At 33.4% G+C, this 23841-nt stretch overlaps 2 protein-coding genes across 5 annotated transcripts; one reads left to right on the forward strand and one right to left on the reverse strand.

Annotated features, from left to right (window-relative positions):
* Nucleotides 1-4814: 4814 nt before the first annotated feature.
* Nucleotides 4815-7180, forward strand: LOC106405374. Of its 4 annotated transcripts, none has more exons than XM_013845931.3 (5): nt 4815-5122; nt 5563-5685; nt 5769-5942; nt 6073-6122; nt 6950-7180. In XM_013845931.3, the coding sequence occupies exons 1-5, from the start codon at nt 5042-5044 to the stop codon at nt 6951-6953; spliced, it is 432 nt and encodes a 143-aa protein (XP_013701385.1). In that variant the 5' UTR covers nt 4815-5041; the 3' UTR covers nt 6954-7180. The 4 variants fall into 4 exon arrangements, with proteins under 4 accessions (XP_013701385.1, XP_013701386.1, XP_013701384.1 ...); XM_013845930.3 differs by having other exon boundaries at nt 4819-5122; nt 6031-6122; XM_013845932.3 differs by lacking the exon at nt 6950-7180 and having other exon boundaries at nt 4818-5122; nt 6015-6277.
* A 4734-nt stretch (nt 7181-11914) lies between these two features.
* Nucleotides 11915-12271, reverse strand: LOC106405474 (putative BTB/POZ domain-containing protein At2g05330). The gene has a single exon (XM_022704349.1). The coding sequence runs from the start codon at nt 12269-12271 to the stop codon at nt 11915-11917; it is 357 nt and encodes a 118-aa protein (XP_022560070.1).
* Between the last annotated feature and the right edge of the window lie 11570 nt (nt 12272-23841).

The following is a 23841-nucleotide window of genomic DNA, read 5'->3' on the forward strand; positions in this document are numbered from 1 at the left end:
TGAAATATATTTATTTGATACATTTTTAAATGATGCAATTTTTGTTTATGAAAATATAAATAAAATAAACCATTAATTTAATTTAATTTATATTAAAAAATAAAATGTTAATTAAAGTTGCTAAATTGACATGAAATAAGTTTTATAATAAAAAATTGATCAAATAAGTATATATCACATAGTTAATCAAACGAGTTAAAGAAATTTTATTAAGAGTTAATAACAAAACAGATTAAAATAATTAAAAACCAAAATTAAATAATATCTTATATAACTTTCATATTTAGTTAAATTCCCGTCAGGTACATCATATTTTAATTGATAAAAACATAAGCTTTAAACGGTCTCTGACATCCACATTAATTTTGGATGAATAAAATTAATCTTGTGATGTTAACTACATAACATCGTTAAGTTGAGGGATGTTGCCATGCATAATATATACTTCGTGTAGTTAGATATACATTAGTTTAGTTTGCATAGTTAGCCATGTAATGTAATGGCCAATATTTTATGTAGTCAACAATCATTTTTCCAATTTAAACTAATTATTTTAAAAAGAAGTTGTAAGCTGATTAGTTAAAAACTCAAAATTAGCTGTGAGAATACTACAAAACCTAATCAGATATTTTCTTCACTTCTCTATTATTTGTATATATGCTATCTGGAATTTTTTTTTTTTTTTTAAAAAGAGTGACATTGTTTGATATAGCTCAAAGCTGCCCTGTGACCTAATTCTCTAGATAATTTTTTGTCACTTGGAAGAGAGTGGCACAGATGGAATGGGTATCGTTTTTGTACATCCGTGTAAGGATATGTTTTCAATGTTTATTTCTTTTATAAAAATGTAAAGAAATTATTATTAATTTTCAAGGTTTTTGACAAAAGTACAATGGCAAAAAGAAGCAGAGGAAAGAAAAATAAAACCTAAACATTAACTCGATCTAGTCTAAGATGTAACATTGTGTCAGGCAGAAACCAATATCAAGAGGCCTCAACTAATACGCACTCACCGCTTGCCGCAAAAAGAGGAGTCACAATTACAACGAAAGTCAGAACCCGATAATTATGGCCTCCCGGATGAACCGTTCTTAAAGAGCGGAAGACTTCCTGAATATCCGCCAACACGAACAGAAAGTCACCAAGGAGCCAAGCACTAAGAGGCCAAGCACCCGCATCAACTCGACCAAACATTTATTCGGACGTGAACCCACCAAGGAGCCACACGCAAAAGACCTATACAAAACGGTCTGAAAGCAGCAAAAACTCCACAATAAGCACTCCAGGTCCATTTCACACACCGGAAGAACACATCCATTTGAAAGCAGAATGCCTAGCGACTGACTTCAGTGTTCTTTGTCCGAACATTCCAAGATTGACGCTAAAAAAATCATCATCTCGGAATACGTATTAGAGATTAAGTCTCCACATCGGTAGTTAAAAAGAATCTTTAGTGATATATAAAATAGACGGACCAATCTACATATCATCTATTAGTTTTAGGTTGTAATCTCATCTACCTTAAACATGGACGATGCATCGTGCCAGGAATATCTGTATATGTGGATTAAAGCCGTAAATGATAGAAAGAATGTCGTATTATAATTCCAAACTACATTACTTTTCAGTAAAAAGTTCTATTGAACTGAGTTGCTCAGTTTCATAGTCAAGAATCAAGATCTACAATTAAGCATGACACGAAACCATTTCCCAAAAACAGTGGAACACGTCTGATGGTTTCTTATCACGTGGATATGGGTTAATCTAGTATCCTATACGCAAAATGTTGGGTTTTTTTCAGCTTTTGTTAAATTCATAATATTATAAATATGTGCATTTAGGTGTCATGAAATGATATTTGATTCGGACAAGGGAATACAATACCTTTGGAGAGAAGACAAAGGAAATATAGCTGTCACAAACACGAGACCTTCTAACATTTTTATATTTTTTTTTTCTTTTTTATTACATACATAATGTAATGGAAGAAGAAGAAGAAGAAATGACATATATTTTCTTTTATTACATACATATTTATAAAAATGAGTGGACACAAGTCCATGACACGATTAATACGCATCAGTACTAATATATTGGAAGAGACAACATCTCCTTTGCATGTGAAATTTTGATGTCCAAACTCTCTTGCTCACGTCCCTTTCTTTCTACTAACCCTCTATGGGCAACGAAAACGTTTATTTCTCAGCTTTAAAGATTAAAAGGGTTTTTAACTTTCTTAAATTGTCAAATTGTGCATGTGAATATGAATGTACTTCCCGAAGTAAAAGTCACGCTTTGGCAAATCCGAGCAATTAAAATCCTACATATCTATCTTTTTAATTAAAAAGACAGAAAGCAGACTGTAAAAGTAGAAGAATATGAGAAATAGTAGGATATGTATGAGTAGGCTATACGTCAGAAGAAAGGGTTTGTCTATATTGCAGAGTGTTATTTTGTGACGATGATTTATCGGCACACATGTGAATTGATGGGTACTTTTATATGTTCTTGTGGATTAAATAGATAATTCCATATTCTCCACTCATTACATTTTTATAACATAGACGCGATTACATAAACATATTCCTCATGTACTTTTTGAATGTTTTTAAACCGGCATGTGTAGTAATCAAGAAAATTTTGTGTAAATAGATATGATATCTTCCCTGCTTTCCTCAAGTATATTCAAATTTAAGAAGTTTTTTCAGTCGACGTTGTAGTACCAATTGAGTTTTGCTTGCATTATTCAGCGTGACAATAAATGATTACATTGTAATTATATGGTCTTGGTAGTATTGATGGCCGACTCTGAGTATAGGCTGGCGAAGTATTTGATCTATTACCTTCAAAATTTCTAGAAAAAATTATATATATAAATAATTCTCAAATTTGTCAAAAGAAATTATATCCTCTGATTAAATTGTCTATAATCTTCAAAATCTTATAATTAAAAAGTGAAAAGGTAAAGGTAATAGATTTGTCATATTGCATCGGTGCTCGTTAAAAATGACATGTATGTTTTATGTCTGCATGCACATATATAAGGTTCATATACGTATTGTAATATTTATATCATATAAAAGCATATATATATATATATATACACACACAACAATTAGATGTTGGGTAGTGATCAATAAGAGTGATGAGGGAAACTCATAAATATCCCCGTGAGGAGTGTTTGGAGGCATTCCAAAATCACAACAACATTCTTCTGTTTGCTTTTATCCTCTTCCTTCACTTCTTTCGATGCTCCTACTTCAATAATTTATATATATGTATAATTATCTTAAAGTTTTGTTTCCTCCAGCTCCATTACGAGCTCACGGTTCCCTTCTTCGTTTTTACTTTTGTCCTCTCCTCATTTCTTGAAACCTTATATACTCAAGAATCACTTACACGCACAAATGTATATAGAACTGTGAAATGAGTTGTCAAGAACAATTAAAAAGAGACAAGGACGATAAATGTTGATTAGAAGCATACGAATCAGTTCTCACTAAAACTGAAACCGGTTAACTATACATGGAAGATTCTGAAGAAGCAATTGAATATTTGCAGTTCACAATTGGAAGGTATTGAGATCCCACATCGGAAATTTAAATAGATCAACAATAATATATAAAATATTTGGATCGGTCCATATCGATAGTTAGTTTAATTTTTAATTTAGAAGCACATGAAAATGGTATTGAAGTCTTTTTGTTGCCAACTAAGATGATTCACAAAATAATATATTACTGGTTCTAAAATTGAATTTAGTTTAGGATGAACCTATAAGAGTCATCAACTCAAAGAGGCGTGAGATCCTTCATTTGACGTTTAAACCAAATGATTTAGATTAATTCACTTATCATCAATTGGTTTTAAGCATAAAGTTTACGAAATTTAAACAAAGTTTTGTCTCATATATATATATATATATATATATATATATATATTTATATGTCTAACTTGGAGATACTTTGTAATTTAACCAAACTGGTCTTTGTGGGGATATTAAAAAATTCATGTATACGAGATGGTTTCCTTTTTTTTATAAAGAAGAAAAATAGTGTGTTAGATCTTGAAGGACATGTTAGTTACTGTACTTCTATCTTTAGGGTATCTCGAATGGTTTATCTCATTTTTTTAAAAAAATAAAGTAAACTCAAAATGAAATTGTATTTTGCTCTAATAGTTTCTTCCAATTTTCCCACAAAAATGTATATATAAATATATTATACTATTACTAGTTATGATTAATTCCAAAATGCTTATTATTTTATAAAACTTACAAATTTTACCGAAATAGAATTTTATTGAACTAAAGATTAATTATATATATATAATTTTAGTTTCTAAAAAGTTATAATGATTTATATAAATTTATAATTGTATTACTAAGGTAATAATTTCTTTACAGTATAAAGCATAAAAATTGAATATTTTTGGTTATAAAACAAAATTATAAAAAGTTTAAGGATTAATTTATATATAAAAAAATTTAACACTAAAATGAGTTTGTGAATGGTGTTCTTCAACTTTGAAAGAACACTATTCATAAACTTTTTTTTTCTCAAAATGCTGCACCATTACAGAAAGTTTTCCTTCATTTTTTAATGTTTTTCTTCGAAATGAAAGACTATAGTTGATGGTCTTATTATCGCTTCCATTTAGTTCGACAACGTTCTATCAATAATTGTTTCTAGATACAAGATCATTACATCGAATATACCCTCACACGTGTTGATCTTTACACATTCACTTTCGTCTATAAGTACTCTCACGTAAGTATAAATTGTATAGATATATAATATAGAATAACGTGCGACTAGACATAGAGGCAATCAAGTAATTCACGAGATACCAAAAGGATTTGTCCGTATGTATCACATTCTGTAGCGATGAAGAGATCAGACTGTAAGGCAGACATGTGAGAGATGAGAGGATCCTATAAACGTTGTAGAAACTCTGATCTCTAATTTCTCTTTCTTAATATATATATATATATAGAAGAAAAACCGTAGGGCAAGAGGAGAAGAAGCTAAAAATTTGAAGGATGGTTTCGAGGGAATACAAGAGAGATTCCTCTCTTCGTGAAAAGTTTCAATTGCTTCGTTCAATTACTAACTCTAATGCTGTAATTGATTCCATCACTCTCTTTTTAACTTTGCTTTTTTTTTTTAATTTTGATATGATTCGACCTCTACTATATAACCAATTCAGTCGTACTATTCTATATACCATAAATAGTAAATATTTTGTTAATCATATTCAGACATGTATGTACATACCAAATTACCAATTTAACCGTGACCTCTATATCTCTCTTTCATTCATTAGAGATCAAAGTTTACTCCTTTTCACTGTATGTAATACTTTTTGGGATATGGCTTTTGAGTAATTAGTGATATTTGTTATTTGATTTTTTTTCTATCTATCTTAAATATATAGTTAGTTACTTACTTCGTTCTAACCATAATCAACAATATATTTATAACAAGAAAAATAAAAGAGCCAAAACGTGTTAACTGAAATGGGAAGTTTTCTCAGACTAAACTTGAATCACACGTTTTGCAGGAAAGTGAAACCTCGATCATAGTGGATGCATCAAAATATATCAAAAAGCTTAAGCAGAAAGTTGAAAAAATCAACAATGAGACCACGTCTGAGAAATATTTCTGTGATCCTACCGGTCACATGGTATATAAACATATATCTTTGAGTATTTGACCCATTTACATTAAAATGCTTCAGTTGATTTTGGGGTTTTGTACTGACGATAGGTTACAGTGGAAACCCTAGAGAAGGGATTCATGATAAAAGTAATGTCAGGGAAGAATGAGGCAGGCTTGTTGGTTTGTGTTCTTGAAGCCTTTGAGGATCTTGGACTTGAGGTTGTTGAAGCTAGGGTTTCATGTATGGACTCATTTAGCTTGCATGCCATTGGTTCATCAAATGTAAATACACTAATCTCCGTTGTCATTGTTAAATATTAGTCCATTCATAATAATTTGTCACAAATGATTTAGAATTTCAATCTCCCAGAATGATGATTGTGAAAGCATGGATGGTGAATCGGTGAAACAGGCAGTTGCAGTGGCAATCAGGACCTGGAGTGATAGCCATGATCCAAAAGGGTAAAGAAAGATAAAGTGTTTATGATTATCTCTCTCTATATGTATACATTTGTTGGACCTAAAAAGGGATTTTAGTTAGACACACAATCAAGAAGAATCAATTGTATGTCTCTCTCAATCAAAATTTCTAATGAAAAATATTCCTTCGGCATCAAGTTTTATTTTTCTTTTTTCGGCATCAAGTTAATAAATACACTACTAGTTTGTGAAAACTTGTATAACTTCATCAAAATAAACATTCAGAACTCAGAAGAACACTTTTCTGTCGTTTCTTTATATATTATATAAATACTTCTTTTTTTTTAACCTTACATGTCATAAAATATTTTTGCCAAGACATGTCATAGTTTACTCTTTTTTTTTTGTCTTGATATCTAAAATATCCCCCTCATCATCATTCAAGAATAGTTCCTACATTTATTTGATGACCATATACTCCTCAGTGACACATTATGGATAATATAAGAAGTCCTAACACCACATTATCAATTATACAAATATGGACTATAAACTTTAATCAATGCTCTGATGTATCGCCTGCACCGTTATTTTCTTTTCCTTTCTTTTTCCCTCTCAAACTTGATGTTACTTCTAGTTTCCAAGTTTCATTAGGAATGTATTTTCCATACCCTAACAGATTTTGCTTGTACTATAAAGGGTGAATTAGTGAAATGTACATAACATAAGAGAAATTAAAAATATAGCCATGCATCAATATGTGTTATTGATTCATGATAATTTAGCATAAAATGGACAAATTTCTCTTTATCTGCGCACCGTTCGTCATACAATGTGTGATATTATCCTATATTACATTTGTTAAATAGATAATATAGAACATTCGATTCACATCAATAGCACATCGCAAAGAAGAAGAAAAGAAGGAGGATGAAGAATATGAAGAAAGAGAGGGAGAGGAAGAGGAAGAGGAAAAGAAGATAAAGGAGGAAGAAAACCTCGTTGGCTTGCATATATGGAAGTCCTTAAGTTTTTCTTAAATATATAAGTTATAACTGGTATGCTATTTTTATGAATGAAATCATGTGGAATTAGTCACTCATGAGAATCCCACAAACAAATTATGAGTTAAATAGAAAAAAGAAAAAATAAATTCCAAACATTCATGTGAGATATATGAATAAAATGTGAATTACGTTGAAAATCATTCATGATGAAAAGGAAGATAAATGAAATGAAATAATTCAAATATAATTAAAAAATACATATATCATTCTATTAATTCCTCAAATTACCATTATTCCAATTCATTGTATTCCATTTATTCCAATTCATTTTATTCTATCTATACCTAAAATGAATTACGAGAGAAAGAGGGAGAGAGAGAGAGAGAGAGATTATTGATCATTGTTCATCTTTTCCAATTCTGAATCAAATCTTCATTTTCACTTGTTGAATCATCAAATCTTTAACCATTAGAATGTTTCTAGAATAGAATAGAAACCAACAAAAATACTTCGAAAGAGAAGAAACATGATTGATTATTCATTCCATATTTTTCTCCAAATGTTCACATTCACGTATCATCAGAAAAGAAGAACAGTTTGATAATCATCCTCATATATCGATACTTTAGCGTGCGAGGCGACACGAACAAATCCTCCACTGACCTTCATTGTGGCGCATGAGCAACACGAACGGAGCCATGCTGTTCTCCGCCCACCACCATTGTTGGAAATGCCGTTGCTTCTGCTTCTTCTCAATTATCTTTTCTTTTCTTCATTCTTCTGATACGTCATATATGATGGGTGTAGAAGTAACATCTTGAGGAAGGGGTATTTTCATCAGTTTTCTATATAGTATATAACATATTATATAGCACCTAATGGATATGGTCATTTACAATCAATTTTATTTTTTCCATACTAAACATTGCAAATTCTATATTATAAACTTAATATTCTGTTTAAAATCTCAGCAAAAATACTTTTTAAAAGACCTCTATCTTTCGTTGAATTCAGTATTGTTTCTAAGAATCAACGACCCGATAGGAGTTAAATTATCAGGAATTCTCGATAACCAACCTCTTCTAATTATATCACTCTCAAATACTATATATTTTTTGATAAAATGGATCATATGAAAACTTGGATGTGAATAGAAAGAAGAAGAATATATTGATACTTACATCTATAATTAAAACAATTCTTTAAAGAAATAATAGCTATTGATTATTCAAGTTGAATACTGCCATGGACAAATTAGTGAATCAAATGGAAACCACTTTTCGTATACGACCTAGACTCACAGTCGAACCAGTCGAAACGGTAAATTTAGTGACCGATATATAATCCGGTATAGGTTCAATTTAATACCCGCTATTTGAAATCCCAATAAAACATGGTAAAAACTCAGCAACCGTTATTAATCTGTTACCCAATATTGGATGACCCTATAAAAAAAATCCAGATAAATTTGATGATATTTTAAATAAAATTTTTATTAAACCTATGATATACTTTTTAATAGTATATAAAATTAATAAACTATTTGATTTGTAAAAATATGAAGGATTAGTGATAGAGAAACCAAAATTTATTGATATGATCCAGCATTTTTTTTATTTTCATTATTGATAAACTGCTATAAGTTTGTCATTTTTCTTTTCTTATAGATTTAAAAATTAATTCTATAATAATCGTTATTTACTTATTTATTAACTTTTAACCAAAGTGCTAATTTGGTTATAAAATAAAATAATTTGTTTTTTTCATGGCAACGTAAATTAAAAATAAAATAAAATTTTCAAATACTTAATTATATTTTGTAAATAAAACATAATTTTTATCTCATGTTTTATTTTTAATGGTTAATAGTATTATATTAATTTGCTCAAAATAATAATATTATATTGATATATTATTATATATTAAATTTTATTAATTTATCGATATCCCGATGAACAAAAAAGTAATCTTGTTTAGTATTCTGGGTTTAAAACATTAATGGAAAGTGACCATTAACTAATTAAATATGAGGGAACAATGGAAGCAAACATTGCTTACTTAGAGCACCATTAACCCAGGTGCTTAAGAGCATCAGCAACGGTAAAGTCTCTCCATCATGGTTCATTATGCTTTTATATTAATATTTTAACACAATTTATTTATTTGATTTAATCTTAGTAATTAAAAATCAGTTGCACAAGTAGAAAAGTAACACATGTAGAATTAGCTTGTGCAACGTTTCTCCAAGATGAGCCCTACCTCATCTTTTCCCTTTTATCTTTGCTACTTTACAATATTTTATTATTTGTTTTGGTGAGGTACGATGCAAGAGATGCAACGATGCGGATTGCCTAATGGGGTGCTTAATGATTTTTAGATTTAAAAAATAAGGAAAATGATGAAATTAGGGAGGAAGCGGTGCTTAATTAAGCACATGAAGAAGCGCGTCTTATTGGACACGCGTTGGCCTCTCGTCACTCCTGGTCCCTTTCTCTCTCTCTCTCTCTCACGAAACACAAGTCTTGTGTTTCTCTCTCGACGACTCCGCCGCATTGTCTTCTCTCAACCGATTTCCCCTCGACGGCTCCGTGATCAATCGACGATGATCTCTCCTCGTCTCTCTCGCTCTCCTCGACGCCTCCGTGATCAATCGATGATGAAAGTGTCTTCGCCTCTCTCGCTCTCCTCGACGCCTCCCCGACGAAATCGAGGATGATCTCTCCTCGTCTCTCTGTCTCTATCCTCGACAAAATCAAGGATGATCTCTCCTCGTCTCTCTGTCTCTCTCCTTGACGATTCCGCGATGAATCTCTCGGCGTCTCGCGGTGTCGATCCCCTCGAGGATCGTTGAACAAGCCATCTCTTTCTCGACGGCTCACCGAGATGAAGAATCACTTCACACCTCTGTCAGGGCCGGTGCTCTCCTCTACAAAATCAAAAGAAACGTAAAGCTATCCATGGTGCCTTTTATTAGTTTGTTCTGTTCGTTCCAGCCTCATGATTTGTCTCTGTCTTTGTTTCTTCAGATGGACTGAGCAAGAGACGAAGGTTCGTCAAACAAGACGACTACAATGAAGCGTCTGTGATTCTCGTCTGCAATACAAGTAAAACTTCAACACGATTTGATCAGTCTAATGCATTGAACGTTTGATAAAAAGCTGTGGTTATATGCGTAGGTCGTTTATAATTGAGTTGAGATGGTTTGAATTGAATCGAGTGTCACGAATGGCTCTTCTCTTAATTGTTTAAGAGTTCTATTATATGATATAGCTTATGGTCTGAATTGAATCGTGTCTCCTGAATTTGTTTTGTTTCTGTTTGTCATGAATGTTCTTTGTCTTTGTCTCTTTTGTCTGTTTTTGATATTGAGTGTCGTTCTTGTCTGAGTTGAATAAATTGTTTATGATTCATGAGTTAATGTCAAATTAGTTTAAGTGGTTTCGGTTTGTCTTCTATGTCTTGTTCTTGTTCTGTGTTGTTGAGTGTCGACTCTCCAACGAAGTTGACTTCTTTCGCCAAAAGAAAGATGGTCTTGGAAGGCTTGGTCTCCAGCACTCCAAAAGTGTACAACAGCCATTCGTGTCTTGGCATATGGCAGTGCGGCTGATACGGTCGACGAATACCTCCGGCTCGGTGAAACGACAACTCTGTCATGTGTGGAGAATTTTGTGGAGGGAATAATTTATTTGTTCGGCGATGAGTACCTACGAAGACCAACACCGGCTGATCTTCAACATCTACTTGATATTGGAGAGTATCATGGATTTTCCGGGATGATAGAAAGCATCGATGGTATGCATTGGGAGTGGAAGAATTGTCCCACCGCTTGGAAAGAGCAATATTCTCGTGGTTCGGGCAAACCAACAATCGTTTTAAAGGCGGTTGCTTCATATGATCTCTGGATATGGCATGCATTTTTCGGACCTCCAGGTACCTTAAATGATATCAATGTTCTTGATCGCTCACCTGTTTTGACGACATAATAAAAGGTCAAGCTCCGCAAATGACTTACTCTGTCAATGGAAGAGAGTATCATTTGGCTTACTATCTCACTGACGTTATTTACCCAAAATTGGCAACTTTTATCCAATCTATTTCCCTACCACAAGGGCCGAAAGCAGTGTTATTTGCTCAACGTCAAGAAGCTGTCCAAAAAGATGTCGAGCGTGCTTTTGGAGTCTTGCAAGCTCGCTTTGCCATCGTTAAAAATCCAGCACTTTTTGGGACAAAGTCAAAATTGGTAAGATTATCATACTCCATAATATGATAGTAGAAGACGAACGAGATGGATACACTCAATTTGATGTTTCCGAGTTCCAACAAGGAGAAAACAACGGAAGTTCACATGTCGATCTCACGTATTCTACAGATATCCCTACAAATATCACCAATATGATGGGTGTTCGAACTAGAATTCGTGATCGACAAATGCATGAACAACTGAAAGCTGATTTGGTTGAACATGTATGGAGTAAATTTGGACGTGATGAAGACAACAATTGAGCTCAGATTTTTCTTTCAAATTATTCTCGATTATTTTACTAATCTTTGTTTTTATGTTTTTTTTAAATCTATGTTTTAAATGTTATCATTAAATATGTTTTATATAATAAATAAATTTTATCTTATATGAAACAATGTTAAATAAATTTTTTTTTTAAGCACCCCAAAATAAGAGTCTTGTATTGGAGGTCAAAAAATTAGAAGTTTCTTAGTAAAATGTTTAACACATATTTAATACTAAAAAAGTGATTAAGCACCCCATTAGGGGTGATAGGGATAATGGTGCTCTTATCTCTACAAGGAGATTTGGGTGCGATTCTTTCCTTAAGTTCTAAACCTATCAAAAGGGAAAATCATACTCGAGTGAAACTCGATATAATTGTTAGCAAATTCGGAGAGGGTTTTGTCGAGAGGTAGTCTTGAGAGCTCTAGAATTTCAACAGCGTTTGAAGCGTTTATAGACGACATAATATGGTTTCTACATAGATCCCGTAAATAAGGAATCTCGTATTTGTCAGCAGCACGGTACAGGGACATTGCATGTTTCTTCAGCTTCTCGGAAGGCATGCACTCTCCAGCGTAACAAAACTCGACAAAAACCTCTAACTCTTCACGTTTAAGATCGGAGAGAGTTATTGTCTCGTGAACAGTCCAGTTCTTGATTTTGTCAGATTCAAACATGGTCGCAAATGTAAGAATATTTTATATTCTTATATGACATATGTGTCTATTGGTTCAGTATAAAGATCAAGTTCATATTAATGTTATGGATTCTAATATAAAAGACGATACCGTGATGGATTGGTTTCGATTAAAGTATTAGTATCGGGTGTATTGATAACCCTCTATCCTTACCATTTTAGTATTAGTGTATTTCTCTATTGATTATTTATATGTATATATAGTATTTGTAGTTAGCTTATAATAACTACATAAAGATGATACTATATACATGTATATGGGGGTTACATAAAAGGTGGCTACATAAAAAAAAAAAAAATGGTTACATGGTAATTGTCGTGAACCATCACAACCATTACCATCACAACCATTAACATAAATATATAAACCACATGTTCCCTCCTTTGTAATGTATTTTTTTTTAACGTAACAAAAGACAATAATGTCAAAGAGAGAAAGACACGGTTGATTCCTCTCCATCAAAGGAATATTGAAAGTCAAAGGTTAAGGATAGAGAAGATCAATTGGTGGAATTGTATCCAAGCATGGATCAAGGTCAGTGTTTCTCTCTTCTTCTTTTAGAAAACTACTAGGGTTGAATTAAGATAAATCTAGTTTGGTCTTGGGTAGATTTCATAATTGAAATCATAAAAGTTAATCTTACATTTGGTATCAGAGCCATTCTAGATTTATTTAATTCACTGTAATTAGTTCTTATGTGTTCATGAACATATATGGTTAATTCCATTTTAAAGAGTGTTCATGATCCATGTTATAGTAAACGTATGTTGCTATCAAGCGTGTGTTCATATCATGTATATGCGCACGGTGTGTTGCGAACACGGTAACCGTGGTTGCGTAAAGGTTCCAGAAACTAATAATGTTTCTTTGAAGTATACAATAAGAGCACACGCTTGAATGTTATAAATGGATTCATGCGTGAGACAGAATGGTATAGATTCTAGGTTTAAGTGTACGGTTAACCGGTTGCATGCATGCGGTTTGATTTCCTGTTAAGGTTACGTAATATAATTGCATGAAATGGTCAAACAAGTCTGGATTATGTTTGTCCTGTTGTTGTCATTTCTTTTCGCAAGGAAGGATGAGAAATAACTGTTCGCGTGATGAAAAGTCACACTGCATGCATGTGTAACGTTAATTTGTGAAAGATTTTCACGGAAAGAATAATCATATCTTAAAATAGAATTGGTTGTACACTAGATTCTGGATATACGTAACCGTTATTATAGTGTGAAGAATAATCATATCTTATTTAGCATATTTTCTGGAATTATATTTATATACATGCATGAAACGTTGCATGCTAAATTCTGGAATTTGATTGACGGTTACTAGATTGTTATTGTGAAAAGTCACCACTAAAAGTGTGACTGAAGGATGTTTCACAACTCTGTAGAATCTGTTTGTCGCTGTATTAGTGAACGTGTGCATGGCATGCTTAATGAATGCATTAAACCTTTTGGTATTTGTAGTTCAATAATATCATAAAGGTTTAGGCGGTGATATATAGAGCCGTCGGTATATTTTAGTTAAATGTCTTGTATGGTTTGAGACATCAATATAATTCATTTAGTTTAAAATGCTTCCGCTGCATTTTAATAATAGGTAATTTGTGTTATGAAATATTGACACAATATAGAAATGATTATGTTATGAAATAATAACGTAATATTAAGATAAATTTACCTATTAATATTTTAATATTTATATAGTTTATAACATGTTAGTCACCAAAGTGACCTTGTTATTTTCTTATAATTATTAAAATTAATATAGTATGATTGATCATGATTAAGAAGATGTTAAATGACATGAAAGTTGTAGTGATCAATTATTTTATTTTCTATATTCTAGGAGATCACCCAAAGGTGGATCATTGAATATAGTTAATAATATGAAAAGGATTACTCATTTCTTTTACTATAGTTGATCGTATTTATACCCAAAGGTAGGATACTATTGACTTGAGTTTGAAATGATTAATCATTAAAGTCTATTTTAACATCACTGAAAGTGTTTGTGTTTAAGTATTGCCCAAAGGTTGCTTAAATACAAACTTGAAAGTTTATATTAATTTCAGAATCTGAAGTAAAGTTTCAAAGTAGTAAAGGGTAAGCATGTATTAAAGCTTGCAGCTTCAGCAAATGTATTTGCATTTGCTAACTCTGTCGTAAAGTTCAATGGTCTCATGGTCTGAAAAGATCCGGTTCACACTGGGTATGATGACATTAGACTTCACCATAGTAATTGATGTGGGGCTCTCAGCCATTATGGAAGATAGCTCATAATATGAAAAATTTATGTGTAAGATATGAGAGCAATCTAATAGGCTGAGTTTGAACGTAATGAGGTTGATGACGGTAGAAAGGGTTAAGTCGTCGATGTCTAAGACATAGTATAAGAAGGAATTTATAGTCGGATTCGGTTGTAAGTCGAATGTAGGAAGTCTCATAAATGAGCTAACTATGAAAATGGTTGACTGGTCCCAGCTAATCCGTGATCATGTGACCCACATGTCTAATTTGGCTGTAAAGTTAAAGACATTGGAAATGGAGGTGCACGAGCAGTTTCTGGTCCAATTCATCATGAACTCTATACCTCTTGAGATTAGCCAGTTTCAGGTGAATAACAACATCAGTAAAGATAATGAAACATTAGAGAATTAAAGGCTATGTTTATTCAAGAGGAGAGGAGATCAAGGAAGATGAAAGATCAAGTTGCTAACCTCGTAGTTTTTGGAAGTGTCAGTAGTAGCAAAAGAATCCCAAGTAGAAAGAACAAAAGGAATAACAAGTTTTTCCTGAAAGGACTTGAAAGTCAAATCCGAAAGGAAATGAAGTGTTTCTTTTGCAATAAAATGAGACTCTTCAAGTAGGATTGTCCTAAAAGGAAGGGTTGTTTTCATAAGAAGGTAAACATTAAAGTTTTTGTTTGCTATGAAAGAAAATCTTGTTGAAATGTCGAGTATTACTTGGCGGTTGAAAGTAGAAGCATTAAGCATAGCACATCTAATGAAAGTTCGGTTTCTCGTGGCATTAAAGACTAGGTCACATTTCAAAAGAAAGAATGAGGTTGGTGAAGAGTGAAATTCCTCCTCAATTGGATTTTAGTGACCTACATGTATGTATAGACTGCATTAAAGGAAAGCAGACTAAACATACTGTAAAGAAACCAGCCACAAGTAGCACTCAGTTTCTTAGGTTAATACACACCGATATATGTGGCCCTTTCGATGCTCCTTCATGAAGCGGTGAAAAGGACCTCATCACTTTTATTGATGATTACTCACAGTATGTATATACTTATCTACTGCATGAAAGGTCTAAGTTTGTGGATGTCCTAAAGGTGTTCACTAATAAGATGGCAACGCGGCTAGATAGAAAAGTAAAAGTAGTGAGATCTGATAGAAGTGAGCTGAGCTCTATGGAAAGTTACTTCAAAGTAGAGGCATTTGTGCACAATACAGTAGATCCAATACTCTTTAGCATAATGGTGTAGTAGAGAGGCAGAATCATACTATAATAGAGATGGTTAGAAGCATGTTAAGTAATTGCTCTTTACTTCTTTAGTTGTGGGTATATATATGCATTAAGAACTGCAACGTATGTGTTGAACCAGGTTCCTAGTTAAGAAGTTCCTAAGATCCCTTACGAACTATGAATGGAAAGAAACCTAGTTTGAAGCATCTACGTGTATGGGGTTGCTCATCAGAAATAAGGCTATATAACCCACATAAAAAGAAACTTGATCCTAGGGCTGTCAATGGATTATTATTTTTTATTGGCTATCCTAAAAAAAAAAAAAAAATCAAAAGGGTATAAATTTTTATTGTTTTAACCATAGTACGAGAATAGTGAATCGGGTAATCTTAGGTTCATTGAGAATGGTAAAACTAGTGGGAGTTGTGAACTGCGAAAGGGTGGACATTAGTGAAATTCGGGTTGAAAGTTCCTTCACCTGAGGTAGTTGTTTATACACAATCGAACAACATGTGGTTGTACTGATCTCACTAGCTAAATATATAGTCAGTGAACTTGTCACAATTCAATTAGAAGATAGTGAACCACAAGTAACTTTAAAGCGATCTGAAAGGGAAGAAAATCTGCCATATCAAATGATTATGTGGTTGCTATAGAAAGTGAATGTGGCTTAAACATTAATGAAGACCCGATCTCATTCAAAAAGCCATGGAAAGTGACAATTCTGGAAAAGGTTAATGCCACAAAGACGTAAAAAATCTATGGGTGATAACAAAGTTTGGTACTTAGTAGAGTTGCCTGATGGTTTCAATACCGTTGGTTGTAAATGGTCTTTAAGACTAAACATGACTCGAAAGGTAACATTGGAAGTTACAAGGCTCGCCCTGTTGTTAAAGGTCTCACCCAGAAAAGAAGGCATTAATTATGAAAAGACTTTCTTTCCGTTTTTAAAGAATGATTCTCTTATAGTTGTTTTGGCTTTGGTTGCTCATTATGATCTTGAGTTTCACCAGATGGATGTTAACCTGTTTTTTCTGAATGGAAAGCTTAAGGAGGAAGTATATATGGACCAACATGAAAGTTTCATTGGCAAAGAACAGGCTCTCAAACATTGGTATTTAAAGTTTAATGATACCATCACGTCGAATATTTTTAGAGAGATTATCTTTGATCGATCTATCTATATTAAGGTCAGTGGGAGCAAATTTTTTGGTGTTGGTCTTATATGGTAATGTAATTTTGCTTGCTGAAAATAACATAGACATGTTACATGATGTAAAGTAGTATCTCTAAGAACTTTGAAGTGAAAGATATGGGTGAGACATCTTATGTGATCATGATAAAAATCTGCCAAGATAGATCACAAGGACTGTTGAGTTTCTCCCACATAAGATATATTAGTAAGATCTTAGAGATATATGGAATCGTAAAATGCTCCATAGGAATAGCTCCAATTCAGAAGGGGGATAAGTTTAATAAAATGTAAAGTCTTCAGAATGAATTGGGGCGTAAAGAAATAAAAATATTTCCTTAGACATTAGTGGTTGGGAGTTTGAATGTATTCAGCTTGATATCAGTTTTGATATTGGAAAGTTAGGCCGATATGAAAGTAATCCTAGAGTAAACCACTGGAACGCTGCAAAGAAAGGTCCTTTGGTACTTGCAAGGCACCAACGAGAACATGCTTACATAAAAGAGACCCAATCAATTAAAGGTCATTGGATTTTCAGATTCAAATTAAGCCGGATGCGTTGATGGTAAAATCAATGTTTAGGTATTGTTTCTATTATTTGTGGGAACAATTTAAAGGAAAATGGAAAGTAGTTTGTCATTGCTACTTCCACTATTAAGGTTGAATTGTGGCTTCAAAGCATACCTCAATTCATGTATGGAACCTGCGGAAATTTATCTCAGGGCTTTGATTGTCGACACTAACGCCAAACCGCTGAGAGATTATGGTGATTATTTCGCAGATGTCTTCTTTTGAAAGGATAACAAGCACTGGAAGGGTGCTAAGCACATTAAGTTATAGTACTTGTCTGTTAAAGGAGAAGTTCAGAAACATAGAGTGTCATTTGAGCACATAAGAAAAAGATATAATGATAGCGGATCCGCAAGATAAAGTTTTACCACCCAAGGCGTTCAATGGCCATTTAGAGCGTATGGGTATTATAGATAAAGCCTTGCTATTATATTATGGAATGCTCATTAAGATTTGACACCTAGGAATTCAGTTAAAGTTAAGTTTCTGATTTATTAAATATGTTATCATTAAAGTATGTGTATACACTTAAGGTTAATAGATAACATATGGTAAAGATTTGAGAATAAAAGTTCTTCTCATGTAAGCATAATATAAAGTTAGAATTGGTTTGTGATACATGGAAGGGACCATGCCGATTAAATGACATACAACCGCCATGATTCGATCAATTTTAATTTTAGTAAAGATAAAGTGGACATGATGAAAAGTGCACATTAAAGTTATTGAACTCTTAAGACGACACAAATGTCAAGTGGGAGAATGTAAGAATATTTTATATTCTTATATGACATATGTGTCTATTGGTTCAGTATAAAGATCAAATTCATATTAATGTTATGGATTATAATATAAAAGACGATACCGTGATGGATTGGTTTCGATTAAAGTATTAGTATCGGGTGTATTGATAACCCTCTATCCTTACCATTTTAGTATTAGTGTATTTCTCTATTGATTATTTATATGTATATATAGTATTTGTAGTTAGCTTATAATAACTACATAAAGATGATACTATATACATGTATATGGGGGTTACATAAAAGGTGGCTACATAAAAAAAAAAAAAATGGTTACATGGTAATTGTCGTGAACCATCACAACCATTACCATCACAACCATTAACATAAATATATAAACCACATGTTCCCTCCTTTGTAATGTATTTTTTTTTAACGTAACAAAAGACAATAATGTCAAAGAGAGAGACACGGTTGATTCCTCTCCATCAAAGGAATATTGAAAGTCAAAGGTTAAGGATAGAGAAGATCAATTGGTGGAATTGTATCCAAGCATGGATCAAGGTCAGTGTTTCTCTCTTCTTCTTTTAGAAAACTACTAGGGTTGAATTAAGATAAATCTAGTTTGGTCTTGAGTAGATTTCATAATTGAAATCATAAAAGTTAATCTTACAGCAAACACCTTTGATCTTGCTGCCTATAATTAATATCATAAAAAATTAGTTGGTCGGACGTTTTAATAAGAATGAAGATTTGAGATATTCACATACCAGAATAATTTTGTGAGCGGCGATGAGTTCGTCACCATCATTAATTGTTGTGGCTGGGCTTGAGCCATACATCGACTCTCCATTGTTCTTTGAGAACTTTCACTAGTCCATGGGTGAAAACTTCTACGTTTGTTTGCGTTGTCATGTTCTTTGTATCTTCAAAGACAAGCAATCAACAAAAACTCTATATATACATATATGAATAGGGTCAGAGTTTCATTTATCTACAAGGTTTTGAAAATAAAAATCCTAATTAATAGGAAAACTAGACTAGAAGTTAAATTAACTGTTATTGGTCCCAATTACTAATTGATAATCATTAGATAATTTATAATTGGTTATTCTTTTTTTTTAAAATAAAATATTGTATTTCGTAGACTCATCCAGTGTTATCAATGATTAGGAAATATATTATTTAATCATAGTTTTTCCGATTGGTCTAGAGAAAATCAACTTAGTATTAAATTATGCTATCTTAATTTTTGCTTTAAATATTTTTGGATTGACTAGAAAAATTTCGTGAATGTCTTTTATTTCATTGGTAGGAATGGAAATTCATTAATGCTTATAGACCAAGGGTTTATATTTTGATTTTTGAAAATAATGATTTATTAATAATTATGTAGATTAAAAAAATCTTAAGATAATCACTACAAGAAAACACAAGTTTAGCGAGGAAACTTAACGAGAAAAATTAATCCTCGTAAATTTACGTCGACTTTACGAGGAACTTACGAGGAAATATAAAATCAACGTTATTTCCTCGTAAAATAATGACGAAATCATTTCGGCGTAAAGTCGATGTAATGTCACGTAGCTTTTACGAGGAAATACGCTTTCCTCGTAAACTCTACGTAAATGTAGTGTGTACTTTACGAGAAAATATTTTACGTCTACTTAGCGAAGAAATTTTGAATCCACCAACTTTGTAGTTGTAACACATTTTTTTTGGGCAACCTAACAAAATTTCGTCGTAAATTTCTAGCAAAATTACAACTACCAGATTCGAAAATTTCCTATAAAAATGGAAATTTGAACATCATTTTAAACACACCAACAAGAAAAAAAAACGTGAAAAAAAATGTCGGACTCCGGGAATATTTTTGAGTTGCAGAGGTGGATGTATATGCATAGAGATGTTAACGAGAGAGTGACGAAAGAATACCTTGCGGGGCAGGAGACATTTATGCATCAAGGAGATTCCACACCGCTCGCCCAAGAAAGCGGTAAGATGTTCTGTCATTGTCGGAAATGCAACAATTCGAAATTGGCAAATCGTGAAAATGTTTGGAAGAATTTAATAAATAGAGGTCTCACGGTAAATTACTATATCTGGTTACAACATGGAGAATGTTATAATTATGATCAGAATGAAGCTAGTAGTAGTAATAGCAATTTTCAGGAAGAGCCGGTTGATCATCATTTGCATAAAGAACATAGTTACCATCAGGAGGAGGAGATGGTAGATTATGATAGGGTTCATGATATGGTAGCTGATGCATTCGAAGCTCATGATGAAGATGAAAAACCTAACATAGATGCAAAAAAGTTTTATGAAATGTTAAATGCGGCGAATCAGCCACTTTACAGTGGTTGTAGAGAAGGTCTCTCTACATTGTCGTTGGCTGCTAGAATGATGAATATTAAAACTGATCACAATCTACCTGAAAGTTGCATGAATGAATGGGCAGACTTGTTCAAAAAGTATTTGCCGGAAGACAATGTGTTTGCTGATTCTTATTATGAGATTCAGAAACTGGTTTATAGTCTTGGGTTGCATTCAGAAATATGTTTGCATCGATAACTGCATGATCTACTAGGAAGATGATGAGAAGTTAGAAGAATGTCGATTCTGCAAGAAGCCACAATTCAAGCCGCAAGTACGGGGACGTAATAGGGTACCGTACCAAAAGATGTGGTACCTACCAATTACAGACAGATTGAAAAGATTGTATCAATCTGAGCAGACAGCCGGAGGGATGAGATGACATGCCGATCATACTCAGACGGATGGTGAAATGACTCATCCATCAGATGCAAGAGCCTGGAGACATTTTAACAAAGTACATCCGGAATTCGCTAGCAATAGCCGGAATATGTATCTTGGATTATGCACAGATGGATTTAGTCCATTCGGAATGTCAGGGAGACAATATTCATTGTGGCCAGTCTTTCTTACGCCATACAATCTGCCACCGGAGATGTGCATGCAACGGGAGTTGCTATTCTTGACCATATTAATATCTGGTCCGAACCATCCAAAAAAAGTCTCTGGATGTTTTCCTACAACCACTGATAAAAGAGTTGAAGGATTTGTGGTCAACATGGGTGAGGATGTATGACTGCTCAACGAAGATGAATTTTACGATGCGAGCGATGCTTTTGTGGACCATAAGTCACTTTCCTGCCTATGGGATGTTGTCTGGATGGACTACACATGGGAGATTAGCTTGTCCATATTGTAATGGAACGACATATGCGTTTAAACTGAAGAATGGTAGGAAGACAAGTTGGTTCGATTGTCACCGTCAATTTTTTCCCATTGGCCATCCGTACCGAAGAAACAAGAAATTGTTTAGGCACAAAAGGGTTGTGAGAGACACTCCTCCTTCATATCTAACTGGAGAACAAATTGAAGCGCAAATCGACTACTACGGAGCTAACGAAACAGTTTGTTGTGGTGGTAATTGGCATGTCCCCGGTAATATGCCTGATTCTTACGGTGTTCATCACAACTGGCACAAGAAGAGTATATTTTGGGAGTTGCCATATTGGAAGGATCTTCTTTTGCGCCACAACCTCGATGTGATGCATATAGAAAAGAATTTTTTTGAGAACATCATGAATACAATATTGAATGTCCCAGGGAATACAAAAGACAACATAAAATCGAGGTTGGACTTGCCGGATATTTGCTCAAGAAGTGAGTTACATATAAAAAGCAATGGACAAGTTCCCGTTCCGATATTCAGATTGTCTTCAGAAAAAAAGTCGGTGTTGTTCAAATGGGTGGCATCAGAAGTGAAGTTCCCCGATGGGTATGTTTCAAATCTCTATAGATGTGTTGAAAAGGGTCAAAAGTTCTCCGGGATGAAGAGTCATGATTGTTATGTTTTTATGCAACGACTACTTACCTTTGCATTTGCGGAGTTACTTCCAACAAACGTACATGAAGCACTTGCAGGTAGTATATTATAACGCAGTAATTTTATAATGGTTTAGTTTGCAATAATATATGACTAATAATGTGTTTAATTGTTTTTGGAATATACAAGGCATTGGAGCATTTTTAAGAGATCTGAGCACACACACTCTTAAAGAAGAAGTCGTGGAACAACTTCAGGAGAACATTCCCATCTTATTGTGCAACTTGAAGAAGATATTTCCTCCGGGATTTTTTGACGTCATGGAGCATCTAGCTGTCCACCTTCCATATGAGGCATTGCTTCGTGGACCTGTACATTACGGATGGATGTATCAGTATGAGCGAGGCATGAAATATTTGAAGGGAAAAGCAAAGAACCTCGCAAAAGTTGAAGGTTCTATAATTGCTGGAAGTTTGACGGAAGAAACTTCTCCCTTCACATTGTACTACTTTGCGTCAAAAGTACGTACCCGGAAAAGAGCTCCAAGAAGATATGATGATGGTGGTGTCGCGCCAACATATGCAGTTGCTGGTGTTTGAAACATCTTTAGCCAGATTGGACGACTCGGCGGGAAATCAAAAGAGGTTTGGTGGTCGAGTGAAGAAGACACTCATAATGCACACACCTATATTCTACTCAATTGCGAGGATCCATGGATGCGTTATTTTGAAAGGTAACATAAATGAACACTTCTAAACACATATAAGTATAAATTATATAAATGCCAAAGATTAATTAATATAAAATGTGATTTTACAGCCTATTTTTTTCTTAAGTCGAAGAAACATTCCCAGGTATATCCACAAGTAACGTAGACAAAAGGAAAGATCAACACTTTATTAAGTGGTTGAAGAATCAGATATTAACTCAAACTCTTAAGTTTTTCAAGTCGATCAAACTCTTCTTCTTACATGATCTGTATTTCAACGTTCTCTTTATTTTTGCAGGTTGATTATGACGACGATGCAGATTATCCTAAGTGGTTACACGAAGTAATTCAATCTCCACTTGTAAAGGTCACCACATCACAGATGTATTTCACACGAGACTATATTTTTCACACATATGAGTATGGTAGACAGCGGGTGACCAGTAACTATGGAATATGCGTGAAAGGGGAAACAAATTTCTACGGGATCTTGACGGAGATTATTGAAGTCGAATTCCCAGGGATATTGAAGCTGAAATGCGTCCTCTTCAAATGTGAATGGTTCGACCCCGTTGTCAATAGAGGTGTTCGGTTTAACAAATTTGGTGTAGTTGATGTCAATGGTGGACGAACGTACAACAAATTCATTTTTTGCCATACATGAGCAAAATAAATTAATTTCTACGTTTTCTTTATTTTTGCAGGTACAACAAATTCGAGCCTTTCATCTTAGCTTCACAAGCAGACAAAGTTAGCTTCCTTTAATACCCTCGGATGAGAGAATCAGGAATAAATTGGTTAGCCGTGATCAAAGTTACACCTCGAGGACGAATCATCAGTAGAGAAGAACCACCATTGCAAGAAGAACAGATAAATGAAGTCGAGGAACCTGAACAAGAAATTGATGACATCCTTCTCATTGATCCGCATAATCATGAGTACGAAGATCTTACCGACGATGCCACGGACGAAGCTGTTAAAGACGAGTTTAATGAAAATG

This window comes from Brassica napus, chromosome C6, assembly GCF_020379485.1.
Source record: "Brassica napus cultivar Da-Ae chromosome C6, Da-Ae, whole genome shotgun sequence".
Classification (NCBI taxonomy): Eukaryota; Viridiplantae; Streptophyta; class Magnoliopsida; order Brassicales; family Brassicaceae; genus Brassica; species Brassica napus.